At 46.1% G+C, this 26809-nt stretch overlaps 1 protein-coding gene across 3 annotated transcripts; it reads right to left on the bottom strand.

The window, feature by feature from the left end:
* Nucleotides 1-424: 424 nt before the first annotated feature.
* LOC123123480 (NEDD8-activating enzyme E1 regulatory subunit AXR1) lies at nucleotides 425-13576 on the bottom strand. Of its 3 annotated transcripts, none has more exons than XM_044543996.1 (14): nucleotides 13363-13576; nucleotides 12414-12586; nucleotides 12151-12314; nucleotides 10807-10917; nucleotides 10573-10652; nucleotides 10321-10471; nucleotides 10137-10230; nucleotides 3586-3674; nucleotides 3052-3125; nucleotides 2784-2946; nucleotides 2213-2298; nucleotides 1657-1740; nucleotides 1373-1568; nucleotides 425-1262 (listed from the first exon to the last, which is right to left on the bottom strand). In XM_044543996.1, the coding sequence occupies exons 1-14, from the start codon at nucleotides 13437-13439 to the stop codon at nucleotides 1179-1181; spliced, it is 1626 nt and encodes a 541-aa protein (XP_044399931.1). In that variant the 5' UTR covers nucleotides 13440-13576; the 3' UTR covers nucleotides 425-1178. The 3 variants fall into 3 exon arrangements, with proteins under 3 accessions (XP_044399931.1, XP_044399932.1, XP_044399933.1); XM_044543997.1 differs by having other exon boundaries at nucleotides 1373-1553; XM_044543998.1 differs by having other exon boundaries at nucleotides 1373-1529.
* Nucleotides 13577-26809: the final 13233 nt, after the last annotated feature.

The raw sequence follows: 26809 nt of genomic DNA, 5'->3' as shown, positions 1-26809 counted from the left end.
AGGCATGAGTCGGGTAAAACTGTGGGCTTAATTATCAGCACATGTGCTGACAGAGACTAGCGCGTATACCAATCGAGATACATCGCCTCTCCGGTCCTATCTACTCCCTCCGTTCTAAATATAAGTCTTTTTAGAGATTTTAATATGGACTAGTTACGGATGCATATAGACATTGTTTAGCGTGTATTCATTCATTTTGCTCTGTATGTACTCCCTCCGTCCGGAAATACTTGTCATTGAAATGGATGTATCTAGATGTATTTTAGTTCTAGATACATCCATTTTCATCCATTTTGATGACAATTATTTCTGGACGAAGGGAGTAGTCCATATTAGAATCTCTAAAAACACTTATATTTTAGGAACGGAGGGAGTATATGCATGCGAGGCGACGTCAGTGCTTACGTCATCTATCTTTTTCCCAAGTAGTACTAGTACTAATTAAACAACTACACTATGAAAAAGTAACCAAACAACTGAATGAATAAGCAGACCGACGTAACTAAACGACTGAAGCAGCGCGTAATCCATTGCCTTGTGCTACTTCTGCACTGCATGCTTGGTCGCCGGTAGGCAGACTGTAACCTGCATCTTGCTTTAGGTCGTCGATAGGCGGACTGTTTCCTTGTCCGACACTGCATTGCCCAGCAAGAAATTGTTGCACATGCATCATCAATCACAATGCGAGTGTGACGCAATAGCCAGTTTCATCGTCAACAGACTCTGCCTCAACCGTAAGCTTTGTTTACGATAAACTATTCCATACACGTTTGCGATAAACTATTACAAAGTACATGTTGGTCACAAAGATGTAAGCAGGATGTGCTTCGCGATGAAGGCTTGGTAGTCTTCACATAGGCACCAATTCACATTCCACTGCCAACAAGTCGGTAGAGGTGTTCATACCAGCAAAAGAGAGGGGGAATGGCTTCATAAACTCATATAGAGCTCACTCGGAAAAAAAAAACTCATATAGAGCTGATTCCCAACCAGCACATAAACCACCCGCTGTGCGAATTACACCACCTCAGTGCGAAATTTAGTACAGTCCAAATCCCAGTAAATGGACAAAATGTTCTCATTGCACCGAAGCCGTGACGCAGGGTCTTCTAGTTCTACTCAAGTATGCAACCAATTGGATGACCGTTCCAAAATGCTCTAGAAGATAACAAGCCATGTTATAAGGCCAAGACTTGAGATTTGAGGTCGATTCCGTTGAATATGAATGTTCCATTCAGCGGCACAAACTGCTTGGTCACCAGCTGGAGAAGGGGCGGGGACACATCACGTTAGTAAGGTACACGCGTGCTCACACAAGATACTACCCACATGTTCCTGGTCAATAAATTTCAGTGAAGAAAGGATAACATGCCTTGATTACTTCCTGGGAGGCCACTCCGCCAATAAAGGCAGCAACGGGGTGAATCTCTGCACCCGCAAAACGGCACACTTCAGTAACCAGGTCTTCAGACAAGGATGCTCCCTTCAAACCCATGTCACTCAGCACCGAGACAGCAGCCGCCTTCAGCCTAGGAACATCCTCAACAATCTCACTAGTGGACCCAATGCTTTATCAGTATTATAAAAACAGGATCAACTTTAAAAGCATGATATCATAATTATCACCATAAGTGAATGCGCATTTTTCTCATGTACCTGTCGAATATTCCAGGTAATCTGCTATAGCTGGCAGCAAGCCGGTCAACAGCACGTAGCAGAACATAGAAGTTCATTGCGTAGCTGCATCAATAAAATTGTTTGTTATTAGAGAAGCTAACTAATTTAGAAAATACAAAAGGAATGCAAATAAACCAGAGGTTAACAACTCCAACATAAAGTTACACACAATTCATGAGACATATACCCATGTGTGCACAAAACTTGCAATGCATTTTGCAATATGGTCTGCTGAAAGAACAATTACTTTTAACAAGAAACAAACTCATGCCGCTACACTAGATAAACACAAGAAGGGCCGCGTATTACAGTAGTTCCACCAAAAAAAATGCTTTACTGCCTTGAAAAAATGCTAATTCTACGGCATTATGAATTGGCTAGTTCTAGAATGACATATTTGTCAAAAAGATAACTAACAATGTTACAGAATATGGAGTAATAGTAATAGCATGGAATGTGGAACATGTATAATAATTTCCTGTGTTGATTACATATGAAGAGATGAAACGGAAACATAAGAGTAATAGATGCTGACCAACTGTCTTCGTCGGCGAAGTACTTTTGAACTTCAGATAGGGCTGGAGAGCTAAATTCCTCCTCCATACTGCGGTATCTACAGACCTAGAGAACAGAAACCACTCAACAATGAGAACACATATAGTTGACGCAAAGGACACGAGGGGAGAGAGCAGATTCAAGATAAAAAACAGAACCCCATAAGAATGGTTGGCTTTTTGAGCATCTTCTACAACATTCATGTATTTAGTATGCACCAATCTGAACTGATTAAAACTTGCCGACAGCCAGCACTTGCAACAAGAAATTTAAATCAGAGGAGTTGCATTGCCAATAAAAAAATAAGACTTAAATGTTTTGTGCATTTTACTCTCAAATGAGTGAGCAGTAATTGACACATCATTTGCATGGAAATAAAATTAAAATTTATTATCAAACATGGGAGTGGAATAACAGAACACTGAAAGGTTTATCCATCACCAAACCGGACTATCTATCACAATCATACGGGAATCATGCAATAAGATATACTGATAGCAATCACTAAAAAGAAGTTACAAATATATGTGCCCCTTAAGAAAGCATCTTACTTTGAGTTTTCTAGTGTTTTTGCAAAATGTTTTGATATATGCCCTCGAAATAGATTCAGGATCTCTACCAATCCGCTTCAAAATACTCTTCACACGATGCTCCATGGCAAGACAATCTGATTCAGCCTTAGCTTGGTAAATCTTTTGTAGGCTTACATAATACCTGCATTGGTCAGAAAGCAAATACTTAATAAAATTCATGCAATAGAAGAAACAGTCATGCCAACAAACTTGAACCTGAGGGATGATAGTGTCGCAAGAAACTGACTCGGTAAGTGATGTCATATCAGGTATTGTTCCCTCGAGAGGTAGCTCACCATTACCCTCATTTGTGATAAATTCCTGTAAAATGGAAAGAAGGCTGTGCAACTTAAGAAAAGGAAACCATGGTAAGAAAGAGAAATGATTGCACAAAAGATGGGCGAAGGAAACCCTGTGCCACTTCAGCAGGTAACAGTTGTATGTGAATAGTTCATCACTTCACATTCATTTTTTTAAACAGCTCCCCACATTTCACGCATATAGGCTTATTGCTCTACTAAATGGGTCCTCTCAGTATAACACAACTCATCCATGGCTTTAGCTTGGCTTTACCCAATAAAAAACAAGTTATGAACTACCTGTCATCTGCTTCAGCTGATGCTTACACTTCACACACACACACACACAAAAAAAAAACAGCTCTCTGAACTTGTGTCAACAACATCAAAGAGTATCAAGAACGGCTGCTATTTCATATAACAGAGTATTAAAGTAGCATGGGCTATCACATCTACTATGCTGCGAATCATAATGAAGATACCTTCAAAGCAGACACTAAAACCCAAAAATCTGAAGAAGAAAAATTGACTTCAGAGGAGCTATCATCAATTATCTGACGGATTTCATTACCTAGCAGAAAACGGTCATGAGTGAGAATTTTCAATTCTGCATAGCTGTGTTTCCTGTATCAAATAAATAACAGAACACACATCATCTGGAAATAAGACTATTCAGAGTAAATCGTGAAGACAATTTTTTTTCCAACAATTAATGTAATAAATTGTTTCAGATGGCACGTGACTAACATTATTTAAGTGACATCTAGCATGCTACCATCAGGTGGGTACTGACAGGATAGAGAACAGCCAAGTGAGTCGGTGTTCATATACGGTTGACACCCATGCCTTGGTACGGACAGGATAGAGAACAGCAAGTGAGTCGGTATTCATATACAATTCAAACTGACAAGAAATACCAGGTGACAATACTGTTAATTTTTACAGGACAGTCAGATAGTACTCAAATACACTGTAACAAAGCAGGTTACCTTTGATCAACCATCTCAAATCACTAATACCAAGCAATCACACTATCTAGAACAAAGCCTGAAGCAGATAAGTTCTTATTCTTAAAAATAAACCGATGTGGGCGCATCTCCCACTGCTTTCCTTTAAGAAGGCCTGAAGTAGATAACTAGGTAAATCCTCAAACAACTGCATGTTACGATTCAGTAATTATGTGACGCCGTTAAAGTATAGTTTTGTATAGTTGATTTGTATAGGAATGTTATCACCTGCCGAATATTGTTGTGATTCGGTTAGGATCTCCCTTGGTCTCCAAGGCTTGTAACCCTATACAATGTTAACACGATGGCACACCTAGGTGTGGTGTTTTGGCCTAAAGTACTTGATATTAGTTTCCAAACCACGACCCTCCCTTCGATCTCCACCACGCCGCCGGCATGTCCACTACGCCAGGGACCAACCCTTCCTTCGTCACCCCTACCCTCCCCGCCACGATCAACTCCACCACCGGCGCACTCATCTCCGCCCCAATGCCCAATTCTGGCTCACCAGCGGCGAACGTAGCTAGCGTCCGTACCCATGTGCCTGTCACCCTCGACCTCCACACCTCCAACTTCTCAAAGTGGCGGATGTTGATCTGTGTTCTCCTCGGCAAGTATGACCTCCTTCCCTACATCAACACCACCACCGTAGAGGGCGACCAAACCCTAAATTGGACTCGCGAGGACTAAATCATCCGGTCATGGCTCTATAGCTCCATCTCCAATGAGATCCTCGACATCATCATGTCGGAGGACCAGACGGTTCAAGAGGCATGGGTGCTCACCACCAACCTCTTCCTTGACAACCAGATGACACGTGTCATCTACCTCGAGGGGGAATTTCGCGGGCTTGTGCAAGGTTACCTCTCCGTCACCGCGTACTGCCACCGCCTCAAGGCTCTCTCAGACGCCCTCGGCGATGTCCACACTCCCGTCTCGGATCAGACGCTCGTCCTCAACTGTCTCCGCAGCCTCAACCCTCGCTTCTCTGACATCACCACCATCGTCACCATGCAAAACCCGCTCTCGTCCTTCGCGCATGTGCGCTCCCTCCTCACCTTGCGTGAGACCCAGCTCGCCAACTCCAAGTCGGTGGGAAACCAAACCACTCTCTACGGCAGAGCCCCCTCCTACGGCAACCGCAACGGCAGCAGTAATTGACGCAAGAAGAACACCGACAGCAGCTCCAACGGAGGAAATTCCGACGGCAACCAGAACAGCGGCGACGACGGCAACACCTACCGTGGCGCTCCTCCTACGGTTGGTCGGTGGGTGTGTTTCAACCCATACACGGGCCAGGCCTAGCAGCCTCAGGCGCCCCAGCGATGCGACCCAGAGGGCCGGCCTGCTTGGCCCACGGCCTCGGCGATGCCCCCTGTGCCTAGGAGTTCACCTCGCTCGCCCCTCTGCATGGTCAAGCCTTCGGCACCAACCCGCCATCTACTCCCGGCTACAATGATGCCCCGGCTTGGGACTGCTCCAAACTCATGGCGGCCCTGAACAACGTGGCCACTCCATCAACCGTCGATGAGTGGGTCATGGACAACGGAGCCACTTCACACATGGCCTCCTACCCCGGTATATGCTCCACAATCTTGTTCCCGCCTCTCCCTCCTCCCTTGTCACCGTGGGCAACAGTTCCACGCTGCCCATCTCTCATACTGGCCATGCATCCATATCTACTTCCGCTCGCACTCTCTTACTTAACAAAGTTTTACTTGTTCCTCATATTGTTAAGAATCTTCTTTCTATTCATCGTTTCACTCTTCATAATCTTTGTTCAATAGAGTTTGACCCTTTTGGCTTTTCTGTCAAGGACCTTCGTGCCAAGGTTGTGATCCTTTGCCGCAATAATTATGGAGATCTCTACGTCTTCGGTCATCAATCGCCACGCCCATGTAAACCTCAGCACCACCTCCACCAAATTTTGGCATTGTCGGTTAGGTCACCCGGGTCGTGACGCTATGTGACAACTACATAAGCAGTCTTTTATTCCATGCAATAAAGCAGCCTCGCATGTTTGCCACGCTTGTCAACTTGGTAAGCACATGCGCTTGCCTTTTGTTGAGTCTACTTCAAAAAGTGTTGAACCATTTCAATGAGTGCATTGTGATCTTATGAGCACCACGCGCATTGGAGGCGGTGATGATAATATCATCTATGTACAAGAGGTTGTAGGCAAGGTCTTGACCGCGCTTGTAGACGAACAAGGAGACATCCGATTTTGATGCAACGAAACCAAGGTTGTGCGCGAAGAGGGCAAACCGATGGTACCATGCGCGTGGCGCTTGCTTAAGCCCATAGAGCGACTTGTGCAGGCGACACGTAGTCAGGGTAGTGACCGTCGACAAAAACAGGTGGCTGCTGACCTCCTCGTCAAGATTGCCATGTAGGAAGGCATTCTTGACGTCGAGCTGGTGGATCAGCCATGCCCGCTAGACCGTGAGGCTGAAAACGATGCATATCGTGGCCGGCTTGACGACAGGGCTGAACGTCTCGTCGAAATCAATGCCCGGCTGTTGAGAATAGCCGCGCACCACCCACCTAGCCTTGTAGTCAGCAAGGCTGCTATCAGAGTGGAATTTTGTGCTTAAAGATCCAATTCCCTGGAACAACATGAGCACGAGGAGGACGTGGAACAAGTAACCACGTAACGCCAGTAACAAGGGCCTGAAACTCATCGTGCATGGCACGGCGCCAGTATGGGTCATTCAGAGCACCCCAGTATGTTTTAGGAATAGAGGGAGTGGAATGGGAGGCCATTAGGTTCAAATGATCGACGGACTGGAAGAGGCCTGTTTTGCAAAGTGGCCATGGTGTGAGTATTAGAGGGAAGGGTGGCCGATGAATAACAACTGGTGGCGATGGTTCACTTGAACCGAAAGGAGGGGAGTCCGGTGTTGTAGGCGAGACGGGGGTGATTGGCAATCCTAGAGGGGTTGGAGGACCGGGAGAAGGAATGGGGGCGATGGGGCAAAGTGAGGCCCGGCAAGGTTGTGTGGCGTCCGCGGCGCTGACGTGGGTGAAGGCCAAGGGCCGCCATGCATAGCGGGTGAGGATGCCCATGCATAACAGGCGGAGTGGGTGCTGGCAGGTTTTGCGTTGCAGCGAGGTCAAGGAGGAAATCGAGCGCGACGAGGGTGTTAGGTGGCCAGTCAGGTGAGTGTGAGAAGGGAAACATGGTTTCGCCAAAGACGACATGGCGAGAGATGATGACCCGGCGTGTTTCAGGATCAAGGCAACGGTATCCTTTGTGGTTACTAGGGTAGTCGAGAAAATGCAAGCAACGGAGCGAGGTGCGAGCTTATGTTTGGCGACGGCGGATTAGTTTGTGTAGCATAAGCAGCCAAATACATGTAGGGCGCCGTAGTTGGGCAGGGTGTCGTATAGATGAATGTAGGGCATGGCAAACTCGATTGGTTGGGAGGGACGAATGTTGACGAGGTGAGTGGTTGTTGCCAAGGCTTTGGCACAATACGAGGATGGCAGGGATGACTGAAAGAGAAGTGTGTGTGTGACGTTAAGTGTGCAGATGGCTCATTCGGCCTTGCCGTTCTGCGCAGAGGTGTATGGGCATGAAAGACGAAGTTGAATGCCATGGGAGGTGAAGAAAGAGGTGATCATGGAGTTGAGAAACTCAGTCACGTTATCGGCATGAACGTCGACAACGGGGCGTGACAATTGTGTACGAGCGTAGGCAACGAAATTTATGAGTATGGCAGCGGCAGCGGATTTTCAACATAAAGGAAACGTCCACATGTAGTGGGAAAAGTCATCAACAATAATGAGCTAATATTTTTACACCGGGGTTACTCAAGATAGGAGAAGTCCAAAGATCACAATGCACTAATTTAAACGGTTCAACACTTTTTGAAGTAGACCTAGTGAAAGGCAAGCGCACGTGTTTACCAAGTTGACAAGCGTGGCAAACATGCGAGGCTGCTTTATTACATGGAATAAAAGACTGCTTATGTAGTTGTGACATAGCGTCATGACCCGGGTGACCTAACTGACAATGCCAAAGGTCGGTGGAGGTGGTGGTGAGGAGTCCATGGGCGTGGTGATTGATGACCGAAGACGGGAAGACGTAGAGATCTCCATGACTATTGCAGCGAAGGATCACGGCCTTGGTGCGAAGGTCCTTGGCAGAAAAGCCAAAATGGTCAAACTCTATTGAACAAAGGTTATCGATAGTGGAACGACGAGAAGAAAGATGATTTTTGCCAATATGAGGAACAAGTAAAACTTTGTTAAGAAAGAGAGTGCGAGCGGAAGTAGATATGGGTGCATGGCAGATATGAGAGATGTGAGGCATGGAACCGTTGCCCATGATGACAAGGGGGAAAGGAGAGGCAGGAACAAGATTGGGGAGCATACCGAGGTGGGAAGCCATGTGTGCAGTGGCTCCGCGGTCCATAACCCACCCACCGGCGGTTGATGGAGTGGTTGCGTTGTTCAGGGCTGCGATGAGCGCAGACCAGTCCCAAGTCGAGGCGCCATTGTAGCTGGGAGTCGGTCGCGGGTTGGTGCCAAGGGCTTGACCATGCAGAGAGGTGAACGCCTGGGCAGGGGGCATCGCCAGGGGCCGGGGGCGCCTGAGGTTGCTTGTCCTGGCCCGTGTATGGGTTGAAACACACCCACGGACCGACCGTATAGAAGCGCTACGGTAGGTGTTGCCATCATCATCGCCGTTCCGGTTGCCTCCGGAACTTCCTCCGCCGAAGCTGGTTGCTGCCAGCGTTCTTCTTGCACCAGTTACCATCGCCGTTGCGGTTGCCACCATGGTGGCCACCATCGTAGTTGTTGTCACTCCGGTTCCCGTAGCCGCGGTCCGAGCCGCGGTTGTTGCTAGAGTTGCCGGAGCCGTGGGAGGGGGCGCCGCCCTAGAGAGCGGTTTGGTTTCTCATCGTCGTGGAGTTGGCGAGCTGGGTCTCACGCAAGGTGAGGAGGGAGCGTGTATGCGCGAAGGACGGGAGCAGGTTTTGCATGGTGATGATGGTTCTGATGTCGGAGAAGCAAGGGTTGAGGCCGCGGAAACAGTTGAGGACGAGTGTTTTGATCCGAGCCGGGAGTGTCGGCGTCGCCAAGGGCGTCCGAGAGAGTCTTGAGGCGGTAGCAGTACACGGTGACAAAGAGCTCACCTTGCAAAACGCCGCAAAATTCCACCTCGAGGTAGACGACATGTGTCATCTGGTTGTCGAGGAAGAGATTGGTGATGAGCACCCATGCATATTGAGTCGTCTGGTCCTCCGCCATGATGATGTCGAGGATCTCATCGGAGATGAAGCCATAGAGCCACGACTCGACGATGTAGTCCTCGTGAGTCAAATCTAGGGTGCGGTCGGTGTCGACGATGGTGGTGTTGACGGGGTGAAGGAGGCATACTTGCCAAGGAGAATACGGATCAACATCCGCCACTTTGAGAAGTTGGATGTGTGGAGGTCGAGGGTGACCGACACGTGGGTGCGAACGCTAGCCACATTCACCGCCGGTGAGGCAGAAGCGGGCATGGGGGCGGAGATGAGCGCGGATGGTGGAGTTGATCGTGGCGGGGAGGGTATGGGTGGCGAGGGAAGGGCTGGTCCCTGGTGCGGTGGACATAGCGATGGTGTGGTGGAGATCGAATGGAGGGTCGTGGTTTGGAAATTGATAACAAGTAAACGATGTGTTTAGGCCAAAACGCCACACCTAGGGCGCTATGTTAACATTATATAGGGTTACAAGCCTTGGAGACCAAGGGAGATCCTAACCGAATCACAACAATATTCGGTGGGTGATTCAAGTATACTTCAACACAACCGACGAGCTGGAAGACGCCTAAACCATTACTAATCCGAATGCAAACTATGTAAATGCTTAGTATGAACAGGTTGTGGGGGCACATAGGTCACACTAATTATATATGTAGACCACAGTTCGGTAGCGTCACAGTGATTCAAGTAGTTTTGTCATACAGTACTAAGAAAAGTAAGCTGTGAATCATGTTAAAGTTACATTCACGAAAGCAATTATATAAATCAACTCACTGATTCCCGGAGTTAATGAGACTTTGTATGAAGATTCTACTGCTTCTTTGTAATTGTCTTCATCTACGTTAAGCATATGGGCTCGAATTAGGTCCTGCCAAAAACAGTAGCTTTGTCAACAATCAGAAACTCCTAGAATTTTTTTCAATTATTCGGCCAGCAAAACAAAACAAAAAACATGTACCTTAAATTCCCTTTTCTCTTGCCTGGTCGAAGGTAACTGCCCATCATGCGCATCTGCCCATTTTTCTGCAAGCCTCACGAGGATAACAATGTATGGAGTATGCTTGTGCACAACGGCATCCTTGTCGCATATATCAATTGACTTTGCAAATCTGAAAGCCAATAGCAAGTCGGCAACAAATATTTCGTTGAGAATGAAATAATTATCATGCAACTTGCTCTGTGAACAATCAAGATATGAATACATTCTTACTGCTTGAGTTCAGTCCAGGGATTGTGCAACCGTAAATCATCCAAGAAGTGGTCTGGTTTTGATTCTATAACACAATGCTCCTAATAACAAATTACAAGGAAAAACGGTCAACTTTCTCAAAATGATTTGGCCCACGACTCCCCCAAGACAGTTAGACTCCCAGAGCATAATTAACTACCAAACAACATTAACAAGTCATACAAACTAAGGCTCATGTATGAAGTGCTTAAGTACCTTGATGCTGACCCTGACAAGGCCAGTTAAACCATATGAACGCGCAGCAACTAAAACAATATTGGCGCTCCCGCAGATACCATCTAATTTCAATAAAGAACTCTCAGGAAGCTGCAGTAGTGAAAACTTTGGTATTAGTAACTTAGTTTGAGAGCGGAACACTGCATATAGATGTTTTGCTAGCTAAAAGACTTCAACAGCAAACTAGGAAACTCTTCTTCCATCTACATTCACAAAAGTACGGGAGAAGTTAACTGAAAACAGGTTTGCCGCTAACAACAGCATACTAAACATTTGAATCATCAGTCTATTCAATAAATAATCAATTGCAAACACGGACAAATATGTAGTATGTGGACCACATCATATATTTTCTTATGCACACAGCAGTTAGTTGATCCTTAAGGGAACATTAAGAGAAATTTTAATTTAATGCTAACTCAGAAGCCTGCATTTATTTATTTATTTTGCATTGGGCATAGTGCAATGAAATTTTGGCGCAAATGAAAATTCCAGTAACTATATGGGTTGGGAGATTTACTAGTAACAATTTTCTTGAGACCACTATGTTATGAGAAGTTTACTCGCATATTTGCATAAGTAGATAAAGTGTCATGCCAATTCGCCTTAAGCGGTCACTTTAAATCTTATCTGACAGACTGACACTGGATTATGGTAACATATTGCATATAACTAGATAAAGTGTCATGCCAATTCACCTTAAGCGGACACTTATCTGACACTGGATTATGGTAACCCTGTTTGGTCGAACAGCTTCCAAATATATATTTGGTTGTTTGACCAACTTTTTTTCTTAATCAAGTTGCAAACAAATGTAGTATTGATTTCCAAACATGTGAGATTCAATGTGAGAGGATAAATATATTTATCTAACTTTAATTTATTTCCTCAAAAAACAAAAAGACTTGTTGCAACTTTTACCATGGCAGGTTGAAAACACTGCTTAATATCTGTGGTCACAGGCTCAAATCATCTAATTCTCTAATAGTATGAAATAGGCATTTCAGGTAGTCACCCACCACGATCCATATATTTCCCAGCTTAAAAAATGCTTTACTATTAAATATACAAAAGTATTCACTTCTTTCCCAGCGTACAACTATTTGTAATAGAAATACATAGGTTATTCAGTTATATATATATATCTCATGCATAACCCTGACCCTACAAACCGCCTAATCTACCATCCAAGATTTTGATCACTTCAATTTTTTGGCTTAAAAAAAACACAAGTGTTCATTCAGCTAAAACTCTACGCAGAAAGCATCAGCAAATGAATCACTGCGTTTGCAGCTTATGTTAAGAGTATATCAAAACACATACCTGTGTAGCAATGACAACAGTGAACTCGGAAAAGAAGGAAGGATTTGTATCTATCATTGTCGCTACAGACTCCTCAACATATTTGGCTTTCACAGCATCATTGAGCTCTTGTAGGAAAGAACAGATAGATTTTGCTCTTGAATGACCCAAGCACCCTTCATCCACTGAACAGAAATACAGAGCACTCAGTAAATATGAATTCCATCACTTTTATGGAAATGAATTTAAGGAACAGAAGGAACAGCATCGCATATTCGCATTACACAAAAAATTGTTTCCCAGGTCCGACGGTTCAACTTTGGAATCATCAACAACAGTAACACTCCCTATTCCTCCAAGCACAAGGTTCTTCAGCGCTTCAGTTCCGGTAGGGCCACAGTTAAGCAAGCATATGCTAGCCTTCTCCAGTGCAGCCTGTCCTTGATCACCCCATATCCTGTACTTCATATTTACAAGATCATGTAGCTTTCAATATATGCACATATTCATCATAAGCTTTTGTAGGGAGGAACTTAAGCTGATAATAATGAACATCTATTGTAAGACATTACTGAGAAAAAGTGAAGGGCAGAAGGCCATACAATAGAATGTGGGTCATATTAAATTTATTAATTAAAGACTGTCATGAATTATAGTTTTGGTTTGCACTGATGAGCGCCAAAGATTTGTATCAGTAAATGTTGTTGCTATCCTGATGTCATGGATAACTATGTTTGGATAAGCTGAATTGCTGGTTTCCAAATAGCTCGATTTCAAAATTCCGTGCAGACTAAAAGAGCTACAAATGTAGTAGTGGACAGTCAACATGTTATTGTACTAGCATATGCACAGGAACTCGAACCACCCATGTAAGCACGATTCATCTGAAGTTCTGAACATCATCATAAACATAACAAGTAGTGCCGTCTTAACCAGCAACCAAACACTCGCTCCAATCAGGACCCAAACAGCGCTTCCAAAATCCCGAACAACAACAGCCACCCCGACTGCATGCAATGCAAGGCCCGCGGCCTTCGAATCTAGAAGCAGGGCACCCGCTTCCCTCGGACAGTTCAGGCCGGCCAGCGGGCCGAATCACAGCGGAAGCAGAAAACCCTAGACCACACGCCGCCCCTACCGAAACCGAGCCCGAGAGGACGAGCGTAGTTCCACCAGTCACGCGGAGATGTAACCAAGGGTGGGGTGATGCCGTGGAGGGCGCCGACGCGTTACCTGAGCTGGCGATCGTACTTGGTCTTGGGCTCGGCAACGGCGACGGCGGAGGCGGAGGCGGATGGGGCGGCGGCCATGGCTGCGGAGGCGTAGTCTCTTCCCTGTGCGGCGGTGGGGGTTTCCGCCTCGCCGCGCCGGGCCGCGCCGCCTCCTCACCGGCGCCCCCGAGGAATAAAGCGAGGAGCGGAAGTGGAAGTGCGGAGCCAGGGGAGAAGGCATTTATTCGCTTTCCGTTACTATGGCAAATGCGTCAGGCCAGCTAGAAGTTCTCCGCAGAGCCCATCCTGGCCCAACTTCCCATTCTCTCGGCCTACGTACCAGGACAGGCCTACTAGGCTTGTGTCGGCCTGGCCCAGAAGGCTATCAGGATTCCTCACCAAAAAAAAGATATCAGGAAGGCCCGATTCGAGTTTACATCACTCATTACGAGGTCACTAATTAAGGAATATTTGCCTAAAAAAACTAATTAAGGAATATTATTGTCTCAAAAAACTAATTAAGAAATACTATTTCTGGATTTATTTTAGAATTTCCGGCGATGCGCTTTCAGTGCATCGATGACAAGGCACCTACGGTGGCTTCGTAAATCTCAAGATGATATGCCGGCGCAGTCTCTCGGAGGTGCTCATAAGGGGTAGGGTGTGCGTGTGTGTGTTCATACGGTGAGTGTATGCGCGTATGTATGAGCGCTTGCGTCTATGTTGTGTTCAAAAACTAATTAAGCAATACTACCCCTAAAAAAACTAATTAAGGAATATTGATTCTAAAAAAAGTGTAAGTAATACTCGGCTAGAAAAACTAATTAAGGAATACTCTTTGTAAAGATCATTCCCACCTTATCATGAAAAAAACTTGATTCCTCCATGTTAAAGGATTCCTTGCGTCGAGATCTTTAAAACTTGGTTCCATGTTAATAGATTTCAACGAACTTTTTTTCCATAAAAAAAAGAAACTGGGAGCACTTTTTTCCATTTTCAAAGAGGCACGCGTTTTTTCCTTTCCAAAAGTCACGAACCGTGCCTCCATGAAAAGTAAATCCGTACCTCCATAAGAAGTAAGTATGTGCCTTTCACGGAAGGCAAAAAAGATTAAAAAAACATATTTTTTCCTTTTCCGCAAGGCACGACTGTACCTCTCGCGGAAGCAAATCCGTGTCTTCACGAGAAGTAAATCTGTGTCTCTCGTAGAATGAAAAAAATAAACGTATTTTTTCGAGAGGCACGATCATGGAAGCAAATCCCTGCCTATCGCAAAAGAAAAAAAGAAAAAAGAAAACATTTTTTCACTACTTTTTCTGTGAGGCATGATTGTGCCTCTCACAGAAGCAAATCCATGTCTTCATGAGAAGTAAATCCGTGTCTCTCGTGGAACGAAAAAATGCATCTTTTTTGTTTTCTGAGAGGTACGATCATGGAAGCAAATCCCTGCCACTCGTGGAAGGAAAAAAAGAAAACATGTTTTCATTTCTTTTTTGTGAGGCACGACTATGCTTCTCACGGAAGCAAATCTGTGCCTCCATGAGAAGTAAATCTGTGCCTCTTGCGGAATGAAAAAACACACACATTTTTCTTTTCCAAGAGGCACGGCCATGCCTCTCACCGAAACAAATCCGTGTCTTCCGCAGAAGGAAAAAAAAGGAAACGCATTTTTTGTGCTTTTTTCCGAAATTTGTTTTGGTCCAGATACTGAGGAAAGCCGAGAAAAACCCAAAAAAAATCATCTAAAAGCTGAAAACACGTATAGAAAAAAAACCGAAGGGAGCGCCGATAGTGCGACACGTGGCGGCGGCTAAGAGTGCGCCACTTGACGCACTCCCAATTAATCCCAAGTGACCCTTGCGGGGCTCCCGAAGGAGTACTCCTTGATTAGTTGCTCTCTCGTCAACAACAACATCATATAACCGCATGTTCGGTTGGAGGCCTGGGTACCGGCCACTCCTATTTGGCACGTTAGCGACCTAGCGGATACTCCCCATCTCTCCTCTTATTGGGCCGGTGAGGGAGTCCAGGACTAAGGGGGCCTCGGGCGTCCGGCCTGTTAGCCATGAGCCGGACTGTTGGGCTGTGAAGATACAAAGACCGAAGACTCTACCCGTGTCCGGATGGGACTCTCCTTGGCGTGGAAGGCAAGCTTGATGACCTAATATGAAGATTCTCTTCTCTGTAACCGACTTTGTGTAACCCTAGATCCCTTCGGTCTCTATATATACCGGAGGCTAGGTCCGTAGAGGACAATCATAATCGTAGTCATACAGGCTAGACTGTAGGGTTTTAGCCATTACGATCTCGTGGTAGATCAACTCTTGTAATACTCATATTCATCAAGATCAATCAAGCAGGAAGTAGGGTATTGTTGGGGAACGTAGTAATTTCAAAAAATTTCCTACGAACACGCAAGATCATGGTGATGCATAGCAACGAGAGGGGAGAGTGTTGTCCACGTACCCTCGTAGACCGAAAGCCGAAGCGTTAACACAACGCGGTTGATGTAGTCGTACGTCTTCACGATCCGACCGATCAAGTACCGAACGTACGGCACCTCCGAGTTCAGCACACGTTCAGCTCGATGACGTCCCTCGAACTCCGATCCAGCCGAGTGTTGAGGGAGAGTTTCGTCAGCACGACGGCGTGGTGACGATGATGATGTTCTACCGACGCAGGGCTTCGCCTAAGCACCGCTACGATATTATCGAGGTGTAATATGGTGGAGGGGGGCACCGCACACGGCTAAGAGATCAATAGATCAATTGTTGTGTCTATGGGGTGCCCCCTGCCCCCGTATATAAAGGAGCAAGGGGGAGGCCGGCCGGCCCTTGTTGGCGCGCCAGGAGGAGGAGTCCTCCTCCTAGTAGGAGTAGGACTCCCCTCTTTCCTACTCCTACTAGGAGGGGGAAAGGAAGGGGGAGAGGGAGAAGGAAAGGGGGGCGCCGCCCCCCCTCTCCTAGTCCAATTCGGACCAGAGGGGGAGGGGGCGCGCGGCCCCTCCTGGCTGCCCCTCTCTCTCTCCACTAAGGCCCATAAGGCCCATTACTTCTCCCGGGGGGGTTCCGGTAACCCTCCGGCACTCCGGTTTTCTCCGAAATCACCCGGAACATTTCCGGTGTCCGAATATAGTCGTCCAATATATCAATCTTTATGTCTCGACCATTTCGAGACTCCTCGTCATGTCCGTGATCACATCCGGGACTCCGAACAACCTTCGGTACATCAAAACATATAAACTCATAATATAACTGTCATCGTAACGTTAAGCGTGCGGACCCTACGGGTTCGAGAACTATGTAGACATGACCGAGACACGTCTCCGGTCAATAACCAATAGCGGAACCTGGATGCTCATATTGGCTCCCACATATTCTACGAAGATCTTTATCGGTCAGACCGCATAACAACATACGTTGTTCCCTTTGTCATCGGTATGTTACTTGCCCGAGATTCGATCGTCGGTATCTCAATACCTAGTTCAATCTCGTTACCGGCAAGTCTCTTTACTCGTTCCGTAATACATCATCTTGCAACAAACTCTTTAGTTGCAATGCTTGCAAGGCTTAAGTGATGTGCATTACCGAGAGGGCCCAGAGATACCTCTCCGACAATCGGAGTGACAAATCCTAATCTCGAAATACGCCAACCCAACAAGTACCTTCGGAGACACCTGTAGAGCACCTTTATAATCACCCAGTTACGTTGTGACGTTTGGTAGCACACAAAGTGTTCCTCCGGTAAACGGGAGTTGCATAATCTCATAGTCATAGGAACATGTATAAGTCATGAAGAAAGCAATAGCAACATACTAAACGATCAAGTGCTAAGCTAACGGAATGGGTCAAGTCAATCACATCATTCTCCTAATAATGTGATCCCGTTAATCAAATGACAACTCATGTCTATGGCTAGGAAACATAACCATCTTTGATCAACGAGCTAGTCAAGTAGAGGCATACTAGTGACACTCTGTTTGTCTATGTATTCACACAGGTATTATGTTTCCGGTTAATACAATTCTAGCATGAATAATAAACATTTATCATGAAATAAGGAAATAAATAATAACTTTATTATTGCCTCTAGGGCATATTTCCTTCAGTCTCCCACTTGCACTAGAGTCAATAATCTAGATTACACAGTAATGATTCTTACACCCATGGAGCCTTGGTGCTGATCATGTTTTGCTCGTGGAAGAGGCTTAGTCAACGGGTCTGCAACATTCAGATCCGTATGTATCTTGCAAATTTCTATGTCTCCCACCTGGACTAAATCCCGGATGGAATTGAAGCGTCTTTTGATGTGCTTGGTTCTCTTGTGAAATCTGGATTCCTTTGCTAAGGCAATTGCACCAGTATTGTCACAAAAGATTTTCATTGGACCCGATGCACTAGGTATGACACCTAGATCGGATATGAACTCCTTCATCCAGACTCCTTCATTTGCTGCTTCCGAAGCAGCTATGTACTCCGCTTCACACGTAGATCCCGCCACGACGCTTTGTTTAGAACTGCACCAACTGACAGCTCCACCGTTCAATGTAAACACGTATCCGGTTTGCGATTTAGAATCGTCCGGATCAGTGTCAAAGCTTGCATCGACGTAACCATTTACGATGAGCTCTTTGTCACCTCCATAAACGAGAAACATATCCTTAGTCCTTTTCAGGTATTTCAGGATGTTCTTGACCGCTGTCCAGTGATCCACTCCTGGATTACTTTGGTACCTTCCTGCTAGACTTATAGCAAGGCATACATCAGGTCTGGTACACAGCATTGCATACATGATAGAGCCTATGGCTGAAGCATAGGGAACATCTTTCATCTTCTCTCTATCTTCTGCAGTGGTCGGGCATTGAGTCTTACTCAATTTCACACCTTGTAACACAGGCAAGAACCCTTTCTTTGCTTGATCCATTTTGAACTTTTTCAAAACTTTGTCAAGGTATGTGCTTTGTGAAAGTCCAATTAAGCGTCTTGATCTATCTCTATAAATCTTGATGCCCAATATATACGCAGCTTCACCGAGGTCTTTCATTGAAAAACTCTTATTCAAGTATCCCTTTATGCTATCCAGAAATTCTATATCATTTCCAATCAGCAATATGTCATCCACATATAATATCAGAAATGCTACAGAGCTCCCACTCACTTTCTTGTAAATACAGGCTTCTCCAAAAGTCTGTATAAAACCAAATGCTTTGATCACACTATCAAAGCGTTTATTCCAACTCCGAGAGGCTTGCACCAGTCCATAAATGGATCGCTGGAGCTTGCACACTTTGTTAGCTTCCTTTGGATCGACAAAACCTTCCGGTTGCATCATATACAACTCTTCTTCCAGAAATCCATTCAGGAATGCAGTTTTGACATCCATTTGCCAAATTTCATAATCATAAAATGCGGCAATTGCTAACATGATTCGGACAGACTTAAGCATCGCTACGGGTGAGAAGGTCTCATCGTAGTCAATCCCTTGAACTTGTCGAAAACCTTTCGCAACAAGTCGAGCTTTATAGACAGTAACATTACCGTCAGCGTCAGTCTTCTTCTTGAAGATCCATTTATTTTCAATGGCTTGCCGATCATCGGGCAAGTCAACCAAAGTCCATACTTTGTTCTCATACATGGATCCCATCTCGGATTTCATGGCCTCAAGCCATTTTGCGGAATCTGGGCTCACCATCGCTTCTTCATAGTTCGTAGGTTCGTCATGGTCTAGTAACATAACCTCCAGAACAGGATTACCGTACCACTCTGGTGCGGATCTTACTCTGGTTGATCTACGAGGTTCAGTAATAACTTGATCTGAAGTTTCATGATCATCATCATTAACTTCCTCACTAATTGGCGTAGGTGTCACAGAAACTGGTTTCTGTGATGAACTACTTTCCAATAAGGGAGCAGGTACAGTTACCTCATCAAGTTCTACTTTCCTCCCACTCACTTCTTTCGAGAGAAACTCCTTCTCCAGAAAATTTCCGAATTTAGCAACAAAAGTTTTGCCTTCGGATCTGTGATAGAAGGTGTACCCAATAGTCTCCTTTGGGTATCCTATGAAGACACATTTCTCCGATTTGGGTTCGAGCTTATCAGGTTGAAGTTTTTTCACATAAGCATCGCAGCCCCAAACTTTAAGAAACGACAACTTTGGTTTCTTGCCAAACCACAGTTCATAAGGCGTCGTCTCAACGGATTTTGATGGTGCCCTATTTAACGTGAATGCAGCCGTCTCTAAAGCATAACCCCAAAACGATAGCGGTAAATCAGTAAGAGACATCATAGATCGCACCATATCTAGTAAAGTACGATTACGACGTTCGGACACACCATTACGTTGTGGTGTTCCGGGTGGCGTGAGTTGCGAAACTATTCCGCATTGTTTCAAATGTAGACCAAACTCGTAACTCAAATATTCTCCTCCACGATCTGATCGTAGAAACTTTATTTTCTTGTTACGATGATTTTCAACTTCACTCTGAAATTCTTTGAACCTTTCAAATGTTTCAGACTTATGTTTCATTAAGTAGATATACCCATATCTGCTCAAATCATCTGTAAAGGTGAGAAAATAACGATATCCGCCACGAGCCTCAATATTCATCGGACCACATACATCTGTATGTATGATTTCCAACAAATCTGTTGCTCTCTCCATAGTTCCGGAGAACGGTGTTTTAGTCATCTTGCCCATGAGGCACGGTTCGCAAGTACCAAGTGATTCATAATCAAGTGGTTCCAAAAGTCCATCAGTATGGAGTTTCTTCATGCGCTTTACACCGATATGACCTAAACGGCAGTGCCACAAATAAGTTGCACTATCATTATCAACTCTGCATCTTTTGGCTTCAATATTATGAATATGTGTATCACTACTATCGAGATTCAACAAAAATAGACCACTCTTCAAGGGTGCATGACCATAAAAGATATTACTCATATAAATAGAACAACCATTATTCTCTGATTTAAATGAATAACCGTCTCGCATCAAACAAGATCCAGATATAATGTTCATGCTTAACGCTGGCACCAAATAACAATTATTTAGGTCTAAAACTAATCCCGAAGGTAGATGTAGAGGTAGCGTGCCGACCGCGATCACATCGACTTTGGAACCATTTCCCACGCGCATCGTCACCTCGTCCTTAGCCAATCTTCGCTTAATCCGTAGCCCCTGTTTCGAGTTGCAAATATTAGCAACAGAACCAGTATCAAATACCCAGGTGCTACTGCGAGCATTAGTAAGGTACACATCAATAACATGTATATCACATATACCTTTGTTCACCTTGCCATCCTTCTTATCCGCCAAATACTTGGGGCAGTTCCGCTTCCAGTGACCAGTCTGCTTGCAGTAGAAGCACTCAGTCTCAGGCTTAGGTCCAGACTTGGGTTTCTTCTCCTGAGCAGCAACTTGTTTGCTGTTCTTCTTGAAGTTCCCCTTCTTCTTCCCTTTACCCTTTTTCTTGAAACTAGTGGTCTTATTGACCATCAACACTTGATGCTCCTTTTTGATTTCTACCTCCGCAGCCTTTAGCATTGCGAAGAGCTCGGGAATCGTCTTATCCATCCCTTGCATATTATAGTTCATCACGAAGCTCTTGTAGCTTGGTGGCAGTGATTGAAGAATTCTGTCAATGACGCTATCATCCGGAAGATTAACTCCCAGTTGAATCAAGTGATTGTTATACCCAGACATTTTGAGTATATGCTCACTGACAGAACTATTCTCTTCCATCTTGCAGCTGTAGAACTTATTGGAGACTTCATATCTCTCAATCCGGGCATTTGCTTGAAATATTAACTTCAACTCCTGGAACATCTCATATGCTCCATGACGTTCAAAACGTCGTTGAAGACCCGGTTCTAAGCCGTAAAGCATGGCACACTGAACTATCGAGTAGTCATCAGCTTTGCTCTGCCAGACGTTCATAACATCTGGTGTTGCTCCTGCAGCAGGCCTGGCACCCAGCGGTGCTTCCAGGACGTAATTCTTCTGTGCAGCAATGAGGATAATCCTCAAGTTACGGACCCAGTCCGTGTAATTGCTACCATCATCTTTCAACTTTGCTTTCTCAAGGAACGCATTAAAATTCAACGGAACAACAGCACGGGCCATCTATCTACAATTAACATAGACAAGCAAAATACTATCAGGTACTAAGTTCATGATAAATTCAAGTTCAATTAATCATATTACTTAAGAACTCCCACTTAGATAGACATCCCTCTAATCCTCTAAGTGATCACGTGATCCATATCAACTAAACCATGTCCGATCATCACGTGAGATGGAGTAGTTTCAACGGTGAACATCACTATGTTGATCATATCTACTATATGATTCACGCTCGACCTTTCGGTCTCCGTGTTCCGAGGCCATATCTGTTATATGCTAGGCTCGTCAAGTTTAACCTGAGTATTCCGCGTGTGCAACTGTTTTGCACCCGTTGTATTTGAACGTAGAGCCTATCACACCCGATCATCACGTGGTGTCTCAGCACGAAGAACTTTCGCAACGGTGCATACTCAGGGAGAACACTTATACTTTGATAATTTAGTGAAGGATCATCTTATAATGCTACCGTCAATCAAAGCAAGATAAGATGCATAAAAGATAAACATCACATGCAATCAATATAAGTGATATGATATGGCCATCATCATCTTGTGCTTGTGATCTCCATCTCCGAAGCACCGTCATGATCACCATCGTCATCGGCGTGACACCTTGATCTCCATCGAAGCATCGTTGTCGTCTCGCCAACTATTGCTTCTACGACTATCGCTACCGCTTAGTGATAAAGTAAAACAATTACATGGCGATTGCATTGCATACAATAAAGCGACAACCATATGGCTCCTGCCAGTTGCCGATAACTCGGTTACAAAACATGATCATCTCATACAATAAAATTCAGTATCATGTCTTGACCATATCACATCACAACATGCCCTGCAAAAACAAGTTAGACGTCCTCTACTTTGTTGTTGCAAGTTTTACGTGGCTGCTACGGGCTTAGCAAGAACCGTTCTTACCTACGCATCAAAACCACAACGATAGTTTGTCAAGTTGGTGCTGTTTTAACCTTCGCAAGGACCGGGCGTAGCCACACTCGGTTCAACTAAAGTGAGAGAGACAGACACCCGCCGGTCACCTTTAAGCAACGAGTGCTCGCAACGGTGAAACCAGTCTCGCGTAAGCGTACGCGTAATGTCGGTCCGGGCCGCTTCATCTCACAATACCGCCGAACCAAAGTATGACATGCTGGTAAGCAGTATGACTTATATCGCCCACAACTCACTTGTGTTCTACTCGTGCATAACATCAACGCATAAAACCAGGCTCGGATGCCACTGTTGGGGAACGTAGTAATTTCAAAAAATTTCCTACGAACACGCAAGATCATGGTGATGCATAGCAACGAGAGGGGAGAGTGTTGTCCACGTACCCTCGTAGACCGAAAGCGGAAGCGTTAACACAACGCGGTTGATGTAGTCGTACGTCTTCACGATCCGACCGATCAAGTACCGAACGTACGGCACCTCCGAGTTCAGCACACGTTCAGCTCGATGACGTCCCTCGAACTCCGATCCAGCCGAGTGTTGAGGGAGAGTTTCGTCAGCACGACGGCGTGGTGACGATGATGATGTTCTACCGACGCAGGGCTTCGCCTAAGCACCGCTACGATATTATCGAGGTGTAATATGGTGGAGGGGGGCACCGCACACGGCTAAGAGATCAATAGATCAATTGTTGTGTCTATGGGGTGCCCCCTGCCCCCGTATATAAAGGAGCAAGGGGGAGGCCGGCCGGCCCTTGTTGGCGCGCCAGGAGGAGGAGTCCTCCTCCTAGTAGGAGTAGGACTCCCCTCTTTCCTACTCCTACTAGGAGGGGGAAAGGAAGGGGGAGAGGGAGAAGGAAAGGGGGGCGCCGCCCCCCCTCTCCTAGTCCAATTCGGACCAGAGGGGGAGGGGGCGCGCGGCCCCTCCTGGCTGCCCCTCTCTCTCTCCACTAAGGCCCATAAGGCCCATTACTTCTCCCGGGGGGGGTTCCGGTAACCCTCCGGCACTCCGGTTTTCTCCGAAATCACCCGGAACATTTCCGGTGTCCGAATATAGTCGTCCAATATATCAATCTTTATGTCTCGACCATTTCGAGACTCCTCGTCATGTCCGTGATCACATCCGGGACTCCGAACAACCTTCGGTACATCAAAACATATAAACTCATAATATAACTGTCATCGTAACGTTAAGCGTGCGGACCCTACGGGTTCGAGAACTATGTAGACATGACCGAGACACGTCTCCGGTCAATAACCAATAGCGGAACCTGGATGCTCATATTGGCTCCCACATATTCTACGAAGATCTTTATCGGTCAGACCGCATAACAACATACGTTGTTCCCTTTGTCATCGGTATGTTACTTGCCCGAGATTCGATCGTCGGTATCTCAATACCTAGTTCAATCTCGTTACCGGCAAGTCTCTTTACTCGTTCCGTAATACATCATCTTGCAACAAACTCTTTAGTTGCAATGCTTGCAAGGCTTAAGTGATGTGCATTACCGAGAGGGCCCAGAGATACCTCTCCGACAATCGGAGTGACAAATCCTAATCTCGAAATACGCCAACCCAACAAGTACCTTCGGAGACACCTGTAGAGCACCTTTATAATCACCCAGTTACGTTGTGACGTTTGGTAGCACACAAAGTGTTCCTCCGGTAAACGGGAGTTGCATAATCTCATAGTCATAGGAACATGTATAAGTCATGAAGAAAGCAATAGCAACATACTAAACGATCAAGTGCTAAGCTAACGGAATGGGTCAAGTCAATCACATCATTCTCCTAATAATGTGATCCCGTTAATCAAATGACAACTCATGTCTATGGCTAGGAAACATAACCATCTTTGATCAACGAGCTAGTCAAGTAGAGGCATACTAGTGACACTCTGTTTGTCTATGTATTCACACAGGTATTATGTTTCCGGTTAATACAATTCTAGCATGAATAATAAACATTTATCATGAAATAAGGAAATAAATAATAAATTTATTATTGCCTCTAGGGCATATTTCCTTCAGGTATTACCTCCATAGAGAGGGCCCGAACCTGGGTAAACATTGTGTCCCCTGTCTCCTGTTACCATCGACCTTAGACGCACAGTTCGGGACCCCCTACCCGAGATCCGCCGGTTTTGGCACCGACATTGGTGCTTTCATTGAGAGTTCCACTGTGCCGTCCTCAAAAGGTTTGATGGCCCCTTCAATCATCTACAACAATGTTGTCAAAGGAGAAGTCTTCCTCCTCGGACGGATCTTCGTGTTCGGTGGCTTCGCACTGCGGGCCAACTCGCTTGGCCATCTGGAGCAGATCGATAGCTACGCCCCTGGCCGTCATGTCAGATTCAAGAGCTTGAACTATGTCACGGATATCCGCGGAGACTTGATCTTCGACGAATTCGAGACCATGGCAGCCGCTCCCCATCACCACGATGAACATGACTTAAATCTGTCATCGGACCATGCCCAGGAGATAGCACCTGTAGCTGCTCTGGCCTTAGATCCGGAGCAGATCGCGCCATCCGAAAACGGGAAGCTCAACCCCTCCATGGATGCCGCAGTCTCAGCGGCGTCAGAGCCGCACACAGACCCAGCCTCGAGTGGAATCTGTGTCACCGGAGCCTCGGACTCGTTTCTGGCTACAGGTTCCGAACTATGTGCGTCCACGTGCGTCGAGCTCGATCAGTCATCGATCGTTGAATTCAGCTCCGCGGACATTTTTCGGCACTCGCCTTTGGGCGACGTGTTAAACTCGTTAAAAGCACTATCCTTAGCGGGGGGCTCACAACCGGATTATATCCGGTTCGAACTGGAGGCTGATGACGGAGAATTTCGCTTCCCACCCACCGCCCACTTCATAGCCACTGTCGAAGACTTAACCGACATACTCGATTACGGCTCCGAAGACATCGACGGTATAGACGACGATGCCGATGAGGAGCAGGGCCAAAACCCGCCGTTTACCGGACGCTGGACGGCCACCTCTTCTTACGACATGTACATGGTGGATACACCTAAAAGAACTAACGACGATGACAAAGAAGATCCAATCGAGGATAAATCTCCTGAGGTACAACCAACGCGCCGGCGTCAGCGGCGCCGCTCTAAGTCACGTCATGGAAAAGACAGCAATACCGGCACGGGAGAAAACAATACTCCGGACGATGCCGAAGATAATGAAGACCCCGTTGAGATAACTTCCGAACAGGAGGAACGGGAAAATGGGCAAGTTAGCCCTGATGAACAGGCCATAAACGACCAGTCGGAGGACAGTAATTATCTTCCACTCTCCGAGGACAAGGTGAGCCTTGGCAACGAGGATTTTATCGTGCCTGAGGAACCTCTCGAGCAGGAGCGCTTTAAGCGCTGGCTAATAGCCACTACAAGGAGCTTGAAAAAGAAGCAGCAGCAGCTTCAAGCTGATCAAGACCTGCTCAACGATAGATGGACCGAGGTCCTGGCTGCTGAGGAACACGGCCTCAATCGCCCAGCCAAAAGTTACCCGAAGCCCAAATTGCTACCTCAGTTCGATGATGAGGCGCCGGAGCCCATACCATCATCGCACAATGTGGCTAGCCGACCACCACGTGGTCGGGACAAAGCGGCAACTCAAGCCGAACACCAGCCCGCCCCACCTCACCGTAAAGGCAGAGATAAAACAGCTCGGGGTTATACATATGACCTTTGGCAGGACCTGGACAGTAGAGCAGGACATACCAGATCGATCTACGGATCGCGAGGGCGTGCCCCGACACGCGGTGATGACTATCTACTCGGACGTGACAAGCCTAGTCACGCCCGGGCCGAAAACCGCAGACGGACTCCATCGGAGCTACGTTGCAATGTGGCCCGATATAGAGGTGCCGCACATCCTCTTTGCTTCACAGACGAAGTAATGGAGCACGAATTCCCAGACGAGTTTAAACCCATGAATATCGAATCATATGACGGAACAACTGATCCCGCGGTATGGATCGAGGATTTCCTTCTCCATACCCATATGGCCCGCGGAGATGACCTTCATGCCATCAAATACCTCCCACTAAAACTCAAAGGGCCAGCTCGGCACTGGTTAAACAGTCTGCCTGAAAACTCTATTGGCAGTTGGGAGGATTTGGAAGACGCCTTCCGCGACAACTTCCAAGGTACATATGTCCGGCCACCAGATGCCGATGACTTAAGTCACATCGTCCAGCAGCTCGGAGAATCAGCAAGGAAGCTCTGGACTAGGTTCTTAGAATCTTAGTTAAAAAGAACCAAATCATCGACTGTCCGTACGCGGAAGCCCTAGCGGCCTTCAAACACAGCGTCCGGGGCGAGTGGCTCGCCCGCCACCTCGGTCAAGAAAAACCAAAATCCATGTCAGCCCTTACCGCTCTAATGACCCG

This window comes from Triticum aestivum, chromosome 5D (assembly GCF_018294505.1).
Source record: "Triticum aestivum cultivar Chinese Spring chromosome 5D, IWGSC CS RefSeq v2.1, whole genome shotgun sequence".
Classification (NCBI taxonomy): domain Eukaryota; kingdom Viridiplantae; phylum Streptophyta; class Magnoliopsida; order Poales; family Poaceae; genus Triticum; species Triticum aestivum.
Note: the sequence above shows the minus strand (reverse complement) of the source record. Positions and strands in the feature narration are given on the sequence as shown.

Bases quoted from the DNA above. Each gene is read 5' to 3' on its own strand.
- LOC123123480 (XM_044543996.1), bottom strand. From the start codon at position 13,439: ATGGCCGCCGCCCCATCCGCCTCCGCCTCCGCCGTCGCCGTTGCCGAG. The intron at 10,918-12,150 runs GTATGTGTTTTG...TCACTACTGCAG, and splicing joins CTGTTGTCATTGCTACACAG to CTTCCTGAGAGTTCTTTATT. The intron at 2,947-3,051 runs GTCAGTTTCTTG...TGACCAATGCAG, and splicing joins GATATGACATCACTTACCGA to GTATTATGTAAGCCTACAAA.